At 40.8% G+C, this 14,406-nt stretch overlaps 1 protein-coding gene across 2 annotated transcripts in view; it reads left to right on the top strand.

Moving 5' to 3' along the window:
* The window catches only part of SMPDL3A (sphingomyelin phosphodiesterase acid like 3A), a 30,526-nt gene continuing 16,120 nt past the window's right edge, over positions 1-14,406 (top strand). Inside the window, exons 1-3 of one of the 2 annotated variants that reach the window (XM_023737169.1) lie at positions 1-187; positions 9,866-10,079; positions 11,143-11,287. In XM_023737169.1, the coding sequence (XP_023592937.1) occupies positions 73-187; positions 9,866-10,079; positions 11,143-11,287 (474 nt within the window). In that variant the 5' untranslated portion in view covers positions 1-72. Of the gene's footprint in view, positions 192-9,865; positions 10,080-11,142; positions 11,288-14,406 lie in introns of both variants that reach the window. The other variant, XM_023737170.1, reaches the window with a different exon arrangement.

Genomic DNA, 14,406 nt, shown 5'->3' with positions numbered 1-14,406 from the left:
ACCACCGGTGCCCTGCCGTCTGAGAGAGCAAGCTGATAGCCCAAGCTATCAAGAGGCCGGCCGTGGCCCGCGATGACGCTGCCGGGCGCTGTCGTCTGCTGCCTTCTGGCGGTCTGGTACCACCGCCCCGGCTTCGGGATGCCCCTGGCGCCTGCCGGCTCCCGGCTCCCGGGCCCCTGCTCCAGCCGTACGTAAGTCCGCGATCCCCTCCCCCCGCCGCCGCGAGCTGCCAGAGGCGCTCGAGCAAAGTTAGGAAAAGTGCGTGCGGGCAGCTGGGCGCCTCGGCCAAGACCAGGCGAGCTGGGCCCCGGAGGCGTTGAGCGCTGACAGCGCCGCTGAGGGGGCGGGGGGGGGGGGGGGGCGACGGAGAGAGGAGAAAGCTTGGCACGCAGACCCGGAGGTCTGGCTTCCCAAGGCGAAATGTCCGCGCCGGTAGGGCCGCATCGAGGGTGGGGCAGTAGCCCAGTTCCGCCTGCGGTTTACTTGTTTACACCTTGCATCTCGCTGGGGTTTGCTCCTTGGGAAAGGAAAGAGGAGCTGCCTTTCTTACGGGGGGAGGAGGGGGAAGGTGCTGAGTTAGATGTCTCGCTGTCCCAAATCTGCCCAGGGGCGAAGGTGGAACTGCGGAGTTTTCCCCTCACTTCAGCGATGTAAGTTTCAGTCGGACTCAGCGTCTTCTGTTGAGTTCCCTGAGGTTCTGACTCCCCAGCCAGAGTGCTGTTTACCTCGTTGCTACACACCCCTACGTTTACTCTTAGAACGCATGGGACCTTCATTTCTCTTTACCTGGATGCCCTCTAAGCTCCACACAGGCAGGACCAATTTTATTCATTCCCAGCACTTAACACAGTGCCTGATACAGCAGTGGTTTTCAAAGTGTGGTCTCTGGACCAGCAGCAGCAGCAGCATCACCTAAACTTGTCAGAAGTGCAGATTTTCAGCCCCACTCAAGACCTACTGAATCTGAACTCTGGGGATAGGGCCCAACAATCTGTTTAATGAACCCTTCCCTTGATTCTGATAGACGCCAAATGCTTGAGAACCACTGGTCTAGAATAAATAAATGTTTGATGAGAGATTGTACAGTGTGATCTGAGCCTTCCCTTTAAAAGATCATGGTGCCTCCCCCTCCACTCGCTTTAAAACTTATTACTCCATTATTTAAAAAAAAAAAAGGAATTAGGTGGAGCTCTGTTTTGTTTCGGAGGATAGCTGTTTCAGAGACTCAGTTGTGTAGTACTTAGTGCTGAAACCTCTCTCTTTCTGTCTCTCTCACACAGAGACACACACACAGAGACACACACACACACAGACACACACACACACAGACACACACACACACACACAGACACACACACACACAGACACACAGACACAGACACACACACACACACACACACACACACAAAAACACGATTTTGGGAATGCCCTGGAGAACATGTCTCCTCTTTGTCTGAGAGCCAAGTCCACATGACTCGGCTGTGAGGTAGTTTATAGCAAGAACTGTAAATCTAGTTTCCCACCTCTGGCAAATGTCAGTCATAGCAAGAAATTGCCCCAAATATTTACTGCACGCTGGTTCTGCTTCTATTATTGCTGGAGTTGAGTTTCTGTGATTATGTGACTGTCATGGTTTGAATTATGTCCCCCCAAAAATGCGTGTATCAATTTGGCTAGGCCATGATTCCTGGTACTGTATGATTTTCCTGTATGTTGTAAACCTGCCTCTATGATGTTAATGAGGGAGGATGGGTGGCAGTTGTGTTAGTAAGGCAGGACTGGATCTACAAGACTGGATTGTGTCCTGAAGCAATCTCTTGAGATATAAAAGACAGAAGTGAGCAGATAGACAGGGGGACCTCATACCATCAAGAAAGCAGTGCCGGGAGCAGAGCACGTCCTTTGGACCGGGGTCCCTGTGCTGAGAAGCTCCTAGTCCGGGGGAGAAAAAAAAAAAAAAGCCTTCCCCTGATGCTGACACCCTGAATTTGGACTTTTAGCCTACCTTACTATGAAGAAATAAATTTCTCTTTGTTAAAGCCATCCACTTGTGGTATTTCTGTTATAGCAGCACTAGATGACTAAAACAGTGACTATTTAGAGTTTTGAAATAAAATGTCTTAGGTTGCACGAGACCAACTAATGGCAATGTCTGAGTTACATGCAGACAGACTGTGCCTCAGACTTTCAAGCAGCAATAAGACTGCTGAGAATGAGGATTGCACCCAGTGGCCAGGGTGCTACTTTCATCTAGTATGATCGAGCCGCACACATAAGACATGAACACAGCACTGGCAAAGTAAAACCCATTATTATTTATAGAAAGCAAATGGTAAACAATAGGAACAGATTACTTATTGTGAACTGGTCCTGCCACCCTACATGTAACCCACTTTGGAGGAGAGGAACCTGCTTACCAGGGGGACTGTTTACTCTTCCCCTAATTACCCACATCCATACTTATGTCACTCAGCAGGCGCATTGTGGTTTGGTTCAAAGGATCTCAGGTGCTTGTTGCCGTGCTGTCCCAAGGGGCCCGCGGGGCTCCCACTGCACTTCCTCTGCCGCTGGGCCTCACGGCTGGGTTTGGTTGCCCTCTCTGCCCTGCCACAGGAAGACCTTTGCACAGGATCCTCTGAGCCTCTGCAGGCAACCCCTGCTGGGGGTGCTAGCTCTACTGGTGACCGCCTGCTTGGGGTGGGGGGGTGCCTAGCTCTTCCTGTAGGTGAACCAGCCCGCCCCAGCTGTGTCTCTTGGTCTTCAGTGTTAACAGCCGTTGACCCATATTACAGCTCTTTTATTTGGGTCTGGGAGGTTCCCAGTGGAGGGACCCTGCGTCCAAAGGGCAGGCTCTGCCACAGGCTTTTGTTGATCATGGGGTTTACCCAAAAACCTCTGTGAGATTGACCCCTTATGTACATCACTCTCAAGCTGTGGCCCTACCAGCAGGAGAGCAAACCAAATAATCCTCTAGCTGGACTGCAGTCCTACGGGGTAGAATATAAGCTGTTTATTCAGCTGGTAAATAGATCAAATTGTGGCCTGACCAATGATTTTGGGAGGCTTACATTTTGGGAGAATTACAAACCCAGGTCCAGAAAGGCCATTCTAGAGAAACCCATTGTACTGCAAGTAAATTTACCTTTTGGTTTTAAAGATCTGATTGCCAAGTGACTCAGTGAAAACTTTCTGGAGACCAGGTGAATTTCCATGTCACACCTCCTTGTTTTGATAGGGAAGCTACAAGATTAAGTCATTTACTGCAGGAGAGGGGTAACTGGAGTTCAAAGGCCTGAAGTATTGACTCAGCAGTTTCAGATTGTATATTATTATTTTACATGTTTTTCTCCTTGCTGTGACCATATCATCCCACCCCACCCTACTCTGCCCCCCAAAATACTTGAACTTTCTTTGTAATATCCACCAAGCCTTGTGTCATGGTTTGAATTATGTCCCCCCAAAAATGTTTATCAGTTTGACTGGGCCATGATTCCCAGAATTGTGTGGTTGGCCTCCATTTTGTGATTGTAATTTTATGTTAAAGAGGATTAGGGTGGGATTGTAACACCACCCTTACCCAGGTCACATTCCTGATCCAATGTAAAGGGAGTTTCCCTAGGGTGTGGCCTGCACCACCTTTTACCTTACAAGAGATAAAACGAAAGGGAAGCAAGCAGAGAATTGAGGACCTCATACCACCAAGAAAGCAGTGAGGAGCAGAGCGTGTCCTTTGGACACACGGTCCCTATGTGGAGAAGCTTCTAGTCCAGGGGAACATTGATGAGAAGGCCGACAGAGAGAGAAAGCCTTTCCCTGCAGCTGATGCCCTGAATTTGGATTTTAACCTACTTTACTCTGAATACAATAAATTTCTGTTTGTTAAAACCATCCACTCATGGTACTTCTGTTGTAGCAGCACTAGATGACTAAGACACCTGGCCTCTGCTTGTTTGTTTTTTGTTTGTTTGTTTGTTTGCTTGTTTCCCCATGAAAATTCCCAGCCTTTGCTTTCTATCTTGTCAGTCCTGGTGGTCAGAGGACAACAACCCAGGGAGGCTTCACGTGGGTGTGTTTGCCCACAACTCTGAGGTTTAGTAGCCCAGGGACCTGCTGGAGTATTCAGTACATAGAAATCGACCTGATAAACAAACAAACAAACAGAAACCTATTTTAAATAATAGCCACAAGTTCAAACATTTGAACTATGGTTCTTCAGTAGGTTCTCTGGGATAAACTATAATATTTTCTTTGACTTAAAGATTTTCTTTGTATAATTTTGAGCCCCATTGTATCCACATTTATCTAAAAATGTTGATAGCACACACATTCCTGAAATTCTTTTTAAAGTTTGTTTGCAGATAACAAGGGACATAAAAGATCTATACAAAGAAAACTACAAAACACTACTGCAAGAAGCCAAAAGAGACCTACATAAATGGAAAAACAGACTATGCTCATGAATAGGAAGACCCAACATTGTGAAAATGTCAGTCTTACCAGAAGTAATCTACAGATACAATGCAATCCCGATCCGAATTCCAACAGCATTCTTTAACGAGATGGAAAAACTAATCACCAACTTCATATGGAAAGGGAAGAGGTCTGGATTAGTAAAGCATTATTGAAGAAGAAGAACAAAATTGGGAGGCCTTGCACTTCCTGATCTTAGAACCTACAATACAGCCATGGTAGTCAAAACAGCCTAGTACTGGTATAGCAACAGGCACATAGACCAATGGAATATAATTGAGAACCCAGACATAAATTCATCCATCTATGGGTAGCTGATATTTGACAAACAGCCAAAGTCCATTAAATAGGAAAAAGACAGTCTGTTTAACAAATGGTGCTGCCATAACTGAATGTCCGTCTGTAAAAAAGTGAAATAGAATCCATACCTCACATCATATACAAAAACTAACTCAAAATGGATCAAAGACCTAAATATAACACCTAAAACAATAAAGATCATGGAAGAAAAATAGAGACAATGCTGGGGGCCCTAATACATGGCATAAATACAATATAAACCACTACTAACAATGCACAAACACCAGAAGATAGACTTGATAACTGTGAGCTCCTAAAAATTAAACATGCTCATGGAAAGACTTCACATAATGAGTAAAAAGAGAACCTACAAACTGAAAAAAAATTTTGGGCTATGACATATCTGGCAAGGATCTAATCTCTAAAACCTACATAATAGTTCAACACCTCAACAACAAAAAGACAAACAATCCAGTTAAAAAATGGGCAAAGGCTATGAACAGACACTTCACCAACAAAGACATTCAGACGGGTAGCAGACACATGAAAAAATGCTCGCAATCATTAGCCATTAGAGAAATGCAAATCAAAACTACAATGACATACCATCTCACCCCAACAATACTGGCACTAATTAAAAAAAAACAGAAAAGAACAAATGTTGGAAAGGTCACGGGGAGATTGGAACTCCTATGCACTGCTGGTGGGAATGCAAAATGGTATAACCACTATAGAAAACAACATGATGCCTCTTTAAAAAGCTAGAAATAGAAATACCATATGATCCAGCAATCCCACTCCTAGGAATATATCCTAGAGAAGTAAGAGTTGTCACACGAATAGACATATGCATACCCGTGTTCATTGCAGCACTATTCACATAGCAAAAAGATGGAAACAACCGAACTGGCCATCAGTGGATGAATGGATAAACAAATTATGGTGCGTACACACAATGGAATATTACGCAACAATAAATAACAATGATAAATCCACAAAACACCTTACAACATGGATGAATCTGGAAGGCATTATGCTGAGTGAAATAAGTCAATCACAAAAGGACAAAGATTGTATGAGACCACTATTATAAAAACTCAAGAAAAGGTTTACACACAGGAAGAAACAATCTTTGATGGTTATGAGGTGGGGAATGGTGGGGATGGAAAATCACTAACTAGATAGTAGACGGGTGTCAACTTTGGTGAAGGGAAAGACAACGCACAATATAGGGGAAGTCAGCACAGTGTGTCCAAGGTAAAGTCGTAGTAGCTTCCCCGACACATCCAAACACCTTGAGGGACCGAGTTGCTGGGCCTGAGGGCCAGGACTAGAGTCTTGGGGGACATCTAAGTCAATTGGCATAAAGTAGTTCATAAAAAAAATGTTCTACATCCTGCTTTGGTGAGTAGCGTCTGGGGTCTTAAAAGCTTGCAAACAACCATATAAGATACATCTATTGTTCCCATCCCGTTCGGAAGCAAAGAGAATGAAGAAAACCAAAGACACAAGGAAAATATTGACCCAAAGGACTAAAGGACCACATGACTCACAGCCTCCACCAGCCTGAACCCAGAAGAACTAGACGCTGCCTAGCTACCACCACCAGCTGCTTTGGCAGAGACTACAATGGAGAGTCCTGGACAGAGCGGGAGAAAATGTAAAACAAAATGAGAATTGACAGAAAAAGACCAGACTTACTGGTTTGACAGAGACTGGAAGAACCACCGAGACTATGGCCTCTGGACACCCTGCTAACTCAGAACTGAAGCCACTCCCGAAGCCGACTTTTCAGACAAAGATTAGACAGGCCTATGAAACAAACGATAAGACGTGAGGTGAGGGATGTGCTTCATAGTTCAATCAAATATACGAGACCAAATGGGAAACTCCTGCCCAAAAGCAAGACGAGAAAGTAGGAAGGGACAGTAAAACTGTATGAATGGACATAGGGAACCCAGGATGCAAAGGGAGAGAGTGCTGTTACATTGTGGGGAATGCAACCAATGTAACAAAACCATTTTTGTATAAATTTTTATATGAGAAACCAGCATGCACTGTAAATTTTCACCTAAAGCATAATGAAATTATCTATATATGTATATATATAAAAGTAAAAAGATTGCTTTCAAAACAAGAAAGTAATTGCAGGAAAAATGAAAAGAGCTTTGGACTTTGAATCAGGCAACCTGGATTGCAGCGAGGGCTGTGCTACAGGCCAGGTCTGTGGCCTTCAAAACACACACATACACACAGCATTTTGTATGGCATTTTGGTTTGTGTGCGTGGGGTGAGCTTCCAGAGGTTCATTATTCATGGAGCCCGGGGTAGGAACCTGTCAGAACTCTATTCTAGGTGTCTGTTTATCAGTGAGTCTTAATAATTACCTCATTTATGTATTTATCTGTCTGGCAATTCAGTGTAATAGAAGGAGCGCTAGACTGTAAGTCTGGAGAGACTGGTTCCAGTTCAGCTTTCATTACTGAGTTATCATGTGACCTTAAGGAAATCCTGAAAACCTACCTTTGCCTAAATGTCGTCATATGTAAATTAAAGAGATATTTGCTGAGGGCCTGTTGTAGGACAGACATACTCTATATGCTGGGGATATATAAACCCAGATACTGTTTACATCAGAGGGGCATGCCCTTAATGCATTCTAAGTTTTGGTTTACAAAAATTCAATATCCTTATGGTCTCATTTCCCTTATTCATCACAGTATCTCATATGGTGGTGGTGGTAGTTGCTGTCAAGTTGATTCTGACTCATGGTGACCCCTATGTTACAGAGGAGAACTGCTCCATAGGGTTTTCTTGGCTGTGATCTTAATGGAAGTAGATCTCCAGACCTTTTCTTCCACAGCACTGCTGGGTGGGTTTGAATCACCAACCATTAGATTAGTAGCCTAGAAAAAACTGTTCGCAACACCTAGGGACCTTGATCTCATATGTAGATGTTGTCATTATCTATTTTATGTATGAGGAAAGTGAGAATGAAGGACATCCAAATGTGAGTACACAGAGAGGCAGCGTTCTGGAGTCAGATTTCCTGAATTCATATCCTGTTTCTGTTGCTTATGAAATATGTAACTTGAACATAATCTCTGTGTGCTTCCATTCTTTTATCTGTAAAACGGAGATAATAATATGGTGGAGCTTGGATTTGAAGTGAAACATTTTGACTTCAGAGACCCCACTTTTAATCACCTTGTTATTCTGACTCTTGTGTGCAGTTTACTACGCCTTAACATTCTACAAATAATAAAAATACATGTTTATATAAAAATGAGATGCACTCTATTAGTACCCCAAGGAAGACCGGTTTCCAGGGTAATTCTGAGCTATTCACCAACTCCATTTTGTGTGCCAGATAAAATATGTCTAAGCTGAAAATAATGGTTAAGGTATTCTCTGCATTTTGGAATAAAATAAATCAAATTACTTTTGGCAGGTATGTTCAAATGGTAACCAAGTACCTAGTAATTGACTATAAAGACTATTTTATGTAGACTTTCTTCTGGTCCTTTTGTCTCTCTCTTCTTAACTATGATTTTAAATGTGTTATAAAATTATAACAACAGCAGGAAGAAACGACAACCAAAATATAACTCACCTTTTTACCACCTTACCAAATCAACTGTTTCCAATTTTTAACTGTCTTGTGCCAGCTTTGGTTTTTTTGTGTTTTTTTTCGAGTGTTTGTCTTTATACGTACCTAACTTTTATCATCTTCGTATAGATAAACGTATGCATTTACTCTGCTTCATGCTTTTGCTGTAGTCATGTGCTGCTGTCACTTCCAATGAGTATCTGATGGAGATCAGTGATAATCAGAGTGGGCTGGAAGAAATCAAAGTGTGACAAAGTATCAATATTAAAACAACTTTAAAATTATATATGAAGGGGCAGCAAAAGCATTGAAGAGATATGTAAATTATGCCTAACTAAATGTGCAAGCCCTTCAAAATGTGGTTAAGATTTTGACCCTGCCATTTATGAGTTGTGTGTACTAGAACAGGAGAAAGATGTGGCAGTCCGCTTCCGTAAAGATTACAGCCTTGGAAACCCCATGGGGCAGTTCTGCTCTGCCCTATTGGTCGCTATGAGTTGGAATCGACTTGACAGCAACAGGTTTGTTTTCTGGTTTTTTTTTTTTGGTGTACTAGAACCAGTTTTCTAATTGACCCAGCATTAGTTTCTCAACTTTAAAATGAGAACAATGATTCCTATTTCAAAGAGTGCTTTTGAGAATAAAACGGTATAGTATATTTAAATTGCTTATCACAGAACCTGGCACATAGGAAATACTTAATAAAGAGAAATACTATTATTAGTAGTAATAGTAGAATTTCCTTCAATGAAAGAATCTTTCTCAAGATGAATTCTAAGCAGGGATGCTATCAAATGGTTTCTTGGCTTCTGCCTGAAAACCCAATGGAATCATCTTCCTTAATATCTGCTTCTCTTAATATAATTAACGTTTTTCAGAAGTGTATGATAGAAGATGTACCTCTACTACATAGATTTCAAGAACCTCTAGAAATTACTGTTTTGGCTTAAAAGTTAATATTAAAGATTTATATTCTTTTTACATTGATGTTGAGAGGCAAAATTGGGCAAGAATTTAGGAGTGATAGTTAGCTCCTTGTTCTGCAATGTACTCACTGGGTAACTGACGAACTGTATCATATTTCTGTCAATTTTTCTATAAAAAGAATATAATAATTTCTAAAACCTTACATTCTACTAGGAGTCTTGCTATTAAGACAAAATGCGATATTATTATTTACGTTCCGGAAGGATGTGTATTACATTATACAAATTATCTTCGATTATGTAGTCTTTCTTACACAGCCATGCTATCACTAAGCTCATCAATTCTGACACACAGAAATTCTTCCTATGTCAGTTGAATCTCTATCTTCTCACAGGGAAGGATTGTATTTAACTTTAGAGCATGCCAACCGTTAAATAATTAAGACTTTACTCTTTCACAGGAGGAGCACTGTCTCTAGTGCCACTAGTGTTAAGTCTTTGTATGGGAATCCCAAAAGAGAAGAACTAGTTTTAACAGCATTTCTTGTTTAATCAACAGGACAATTTTGGCACGTGACCGACTTACACTTAGACCCTACTTACCACATCACAGATGACCACACAAAGGTGTGTGCTTCATCCAAAGGTGCAAATGCCTCCAACCCTGGCCCGTTTGGAGATGTTCTGTGTGATTCTCCCTATCAACTTATTTTGTCAGCATTTGATTTTATTAAAAATTCAGGACAAGAAACATCTTTCATGATATGGACAGGGTAAGTGATCAGATAAATAGCCACTATTCAGTATTTATCTACAGTATCCTAAACATTGTGGGCTTAACCATAGCAACAATTGTGAGGATGGCACAGGACCAGGCAGTGTTTCATTCTGTGGTACATAAGGTCACTATGAGTCAGAACTGATTCAATGGCACCTAACAACAACAACATCCTAAACTTTATTAGAATGCAGAAGTCCTAAAGAAGATTAATTATGTTTCAGGAATTATTTGAGTGAAAGCACTAGATAAAATTAATCAGCATTGTTAGAGATAAGGAAAATTTTTAAAGTCCACGTGTTGTTTTGGAATACAGACTTTAGAAATATGTCTGTGTTTGCTAAGGTGTGAAATAGTAAACAGCACACTTTTGTATAAATGTTTTGAGGTGTTAATTAATATGATAATACGTTTTGATTATGTAAATGAAGAAGCATAAACAAAAGACCATGGTAGGAGTTAATCTGTGAGGGCAGTTTCATTAAACATCATCTTCTGGTGGTAAAATTAACAAATTCCATCCATCATGACAGAGCGGAAGAGGCCTGTATTTCCAGTGCCATAGCTAATACAGAGTGATTACTTTATGCTACGTACTGTGTTAATTAATTTATACATTGTAACTCATTTAAACTTTACAATAGGCATTAGTATTCTTCTCATTTTACAGATAAGGAAATGGAGGCACCAAGCATCTAAGTAGCTTGCCCAGGTTTCTGCAGTTAGGAAGTGGCAAAGCTGGGATTTGAATCCAGGCATTTTGGCTCTGCAGTCAGTGTTCTTAATTACTACACTTTTTTTTTTTTTGCCTCTCATAAATCTTCAGTCAGGCAATGAAGCAGGCTGATATTTCTAGTTTCTCTTTTGTATTACATTTTTGTTAATTTTCTTTTTTGTAGGATTCTCTGAGGGCAAGGGTAGATGAAGAAGAGTAGTTTATCAACTCTTCTTAACTATTGTCTGCTATTTTATAGTAGAAGTCTAATGTTGTTATAACAAGGCCTCGGGTAAGTTTTATAGAAACTGATTTTGTTCTCTGTGATTCTGTCTCTTTTCAGGGATAGTCCACCTCATGTTCCAGTACAAGAACTCTCGACAGACATGGTCATCAATGTGATTGCTAATATGACAACCACCGTCCAGAGTCTCTTTCCGAATCTCCAGGTTTTCCCGGCACTGGGTAATCATGACTATTGGCCACAGGTACATTTGACCTCAACTTCCAGACGTGCTCCAAAGATTTTTCTTATTAGTAGTGTCAAAATAATGACAGTAACATGCCAATAGTCAGGGATGGGAGTAGGCTCATGGAGGTAGAGTACTCTGGAGACTTTAAAATGAATGTTTTAATATTTTATAAGAAGTTAACGTCGATAGTGAGTTTTCAGAAGCAAATTACCCAAATTGTGGATTTTCAATTTCTGCTTTCCTTCATAATTTTCCTCAATTTCTTCCCTTTTGAATGATTTTATTATTCACTCACATTTCCATGACAGGGTTAGCAAGGAAGGTTAATGTTGACAAATGTTTACATTTTGCAGAATTTCTATTAGGCATACAAAGTTCTGTACACCCTGATCTAAATTTAATTGTGATGAAAAAATAAAAACATAATAAGATGTCATAAGAACCACAGAGAGAGGTCCTTGCTGAAGTCCTTTTCATCTAATTAAGTGGTGATTCCAGACAGAGAGGGTGTTCAGAGTATTTAATGCCTGATACAGCCTGGACTCCACCCAGTCAGAGTGACATTTGTTAAGCCATCCTGTGCATAACAGCTGGATACTAGTTCTAGTTTCAGGGTCCTGTTATAGTAGTGTAGAATATTAGATTTGTACAGATGCAAGGGATCCCAGATACTGTTGTTGCCACAGGTGACTCACCATATGTTTTATAAATAAAGTTTTATTGGAACACTACCATGTTTATTCATTTCTTAATGTCTATGACTACTTTCTTTCTGCAAAGGCAGAGTTGAATAGTTGTGGCAGAGACTGTATGACCAGCAAGCCAAAAGTATGTACTGTCTGACCTTTTATAGGAAAAGTTTTCTGACCCCGGGTCTAGATCAATCCTTCGTTTTATTGGTGAGAAAACTGAAGCCTAGAAATGTTAACTTGTCCAAGTTCTCACAATCACATCCCACATCCACATCCCAGGGACAAGCTCACATCCCAGACCTCTTCACTCCAGTCCTGTGTTAAATTAGACCAACATCCTTTGACACATCTCTCGCTCTTGCCAAACTAAAATACTCAATATTTTATGAGCATATTTACTTTCATACCTGTCTATTATTGTCTGCATTTTTCTCAGAATCTTTTTCCATCTTATGCCACCTGGGTACTTAATGGAGATTTTTGATTATTTTGGCTACTCCAACCTGATTACAGTGATTTTGAAAACCTGTCACCTAGGACAAGCCTAAGTTTCAAATGACGTCTTGGTACTGACCTCCCATCTTGAGATAAACAATTTGTGAGTCAGCAACTCAACCAATGGTCAACTTTTGTTACTGTTGAGATGTTAGATGACACAGTGCAGAGGCTTGAGGACAAACAATCTACAGGTTCCCCAAAGTTACACATATTGTTTTCATATGCGATAAGTGGTAGACAGACTGGTATAGTAGAAAGCATGTGGGGTTAAGAGTTATATTCACTAGGATTTAAATCCCTATCCTTCTCTGCTTCTTAATAGATTGGCCAACTTGGGTAATTCACCAAATGTTCTGATCCATTGGTCCCTCATTTGTAAATAGAAACAATGTATGCCTCTGGTGCAAAGTTTTCGTGAAAATTAGTGATAATGTAGGTAAAGGCATAGTTTAGTAATTCTCACATAATATTGTTGTTAGTTGCTGTTGTGTTTATTCCGACTCATGGAGACCTCAAGTATGTAGAGTAGAACCATACTACATAGGGTTTTCAAGGCTGTGACCTCTTGTAAGCAGATCACTAGGCCTTACTTCTGAGGTATCTCTGGGTGGGTTTGAACTGCCAGCCTTTTGGTTAGTAGTCCAGTGCTTAACCATTTGTACCACCCAGGCACGTAATAAGTCCCCAGTAAGTGGGGTGGTGGTTACTGTAGCTTGTCCATATGTTATGTAGTCATTCAGTAGTGACACAAGATACATTTTATTTAACTCCTTTGAGAGTGTGTTTCATTTTACCTTTATCTGTCTTCTTTTTGTGCAGTCAAATCTTATAATAATTCAAAAATATAGATACTGACTTCTAAAATATATCTTACTATATCTACAGTAAGATAAAGCCGATATACCTTAAACATTTAATTGTTTTCTCTTTCTAACTTTTGACTTTATAACTGAAAATCTTCTTTCCGTTATTCTACCACCACCCTCCTGCCTTACAGTTTCAGAAATATCAAATGTAACATGCAAAGTTCCAAAATAAATTCTGCTAGAGACTAATATCTGAGATCTAATTCTGATGAACGTTAGGAACAAATAAGTTTAAGAAGTGTTATTTCTCCATTATGCACCATGGTTACATAAACATACATATACAGACACACGTCCCCACCCATGACATCAGAGGAGGTAGGTATTAGCGTAGGCAGCCCAGGGATTCCTTCCTGTTGCCGCCCAAAGACGCAGTCACGGTCAGGGTCCTCATTTACTCCTACACTGGCAAGACTGGTACCACCAAGCTTATGGGTGTGTCCCTTCCCGTTATACCTCATTTCTTGGCAGTGGTCATGTCACAGCCAAAAAAGATTGGGAAGGACCATGGTGCAGTATACAACTGAATGTACGAGTGATGGTGGAAAGATCTGGAATTGAGACCCAGCTCTGGGACTGATCAGCTGTCCCTGGACAAGTCACCTAACTTCTCTGGTGCTCATATTTTTCATATTCAAAATGGGAAAGCCTAGAATGATCTTTATATAATTTTAAGATTCTACATGACAACATCAGTATCTTGGTGTCCATCTCAAAGTAAACAAATGACTTTGTTATTTTATGTTAGCATTAGTGTTGTTACCGTTTCTTAATCAGACTCCAGATTGGCCTAAGGCTTTGTTTAATTCTCGGTCAGGTGATCTTGAGCTCCCATACAGACTGAAAATATATTTTGAGTAATTAGTTTCAGTTAAAATAAATTGTTTGGTTATTACTTGACCTGAGTGTATATCTATTTTCATCACGCATTAGGCAGCTAGGAAAAGTCACTACTGTGACTTCAGTGTCACTTTGGAAAATGACTAAGTGTTTTCATTAGTGCTGACAGGAAAATGCCTCTAAGAAATAGATCTATATCAGCAATATACAGAAGGAAGTGAGAAAAGTAGAGAAAAGA

This window comes from Trichechus manatus, unplaced genomic scaffold, assembly GCF_000243295.1.
Source record: "Trichechus manatus latirostris isolate Lorelei unplaced genomic scaffold, TriManLat1.0 scaffold00098, whole genome shotgun sequence".
Classification (NCBI taxonomy): Eukaryota; Metazoa; Chordata; class Mammalia; order Sirenia; family Trichechidae; genus Trichechus; species Trichechus manatus.
This window is presented reverse-complemented; position numbering and strand designations above follow the sequence as displayed.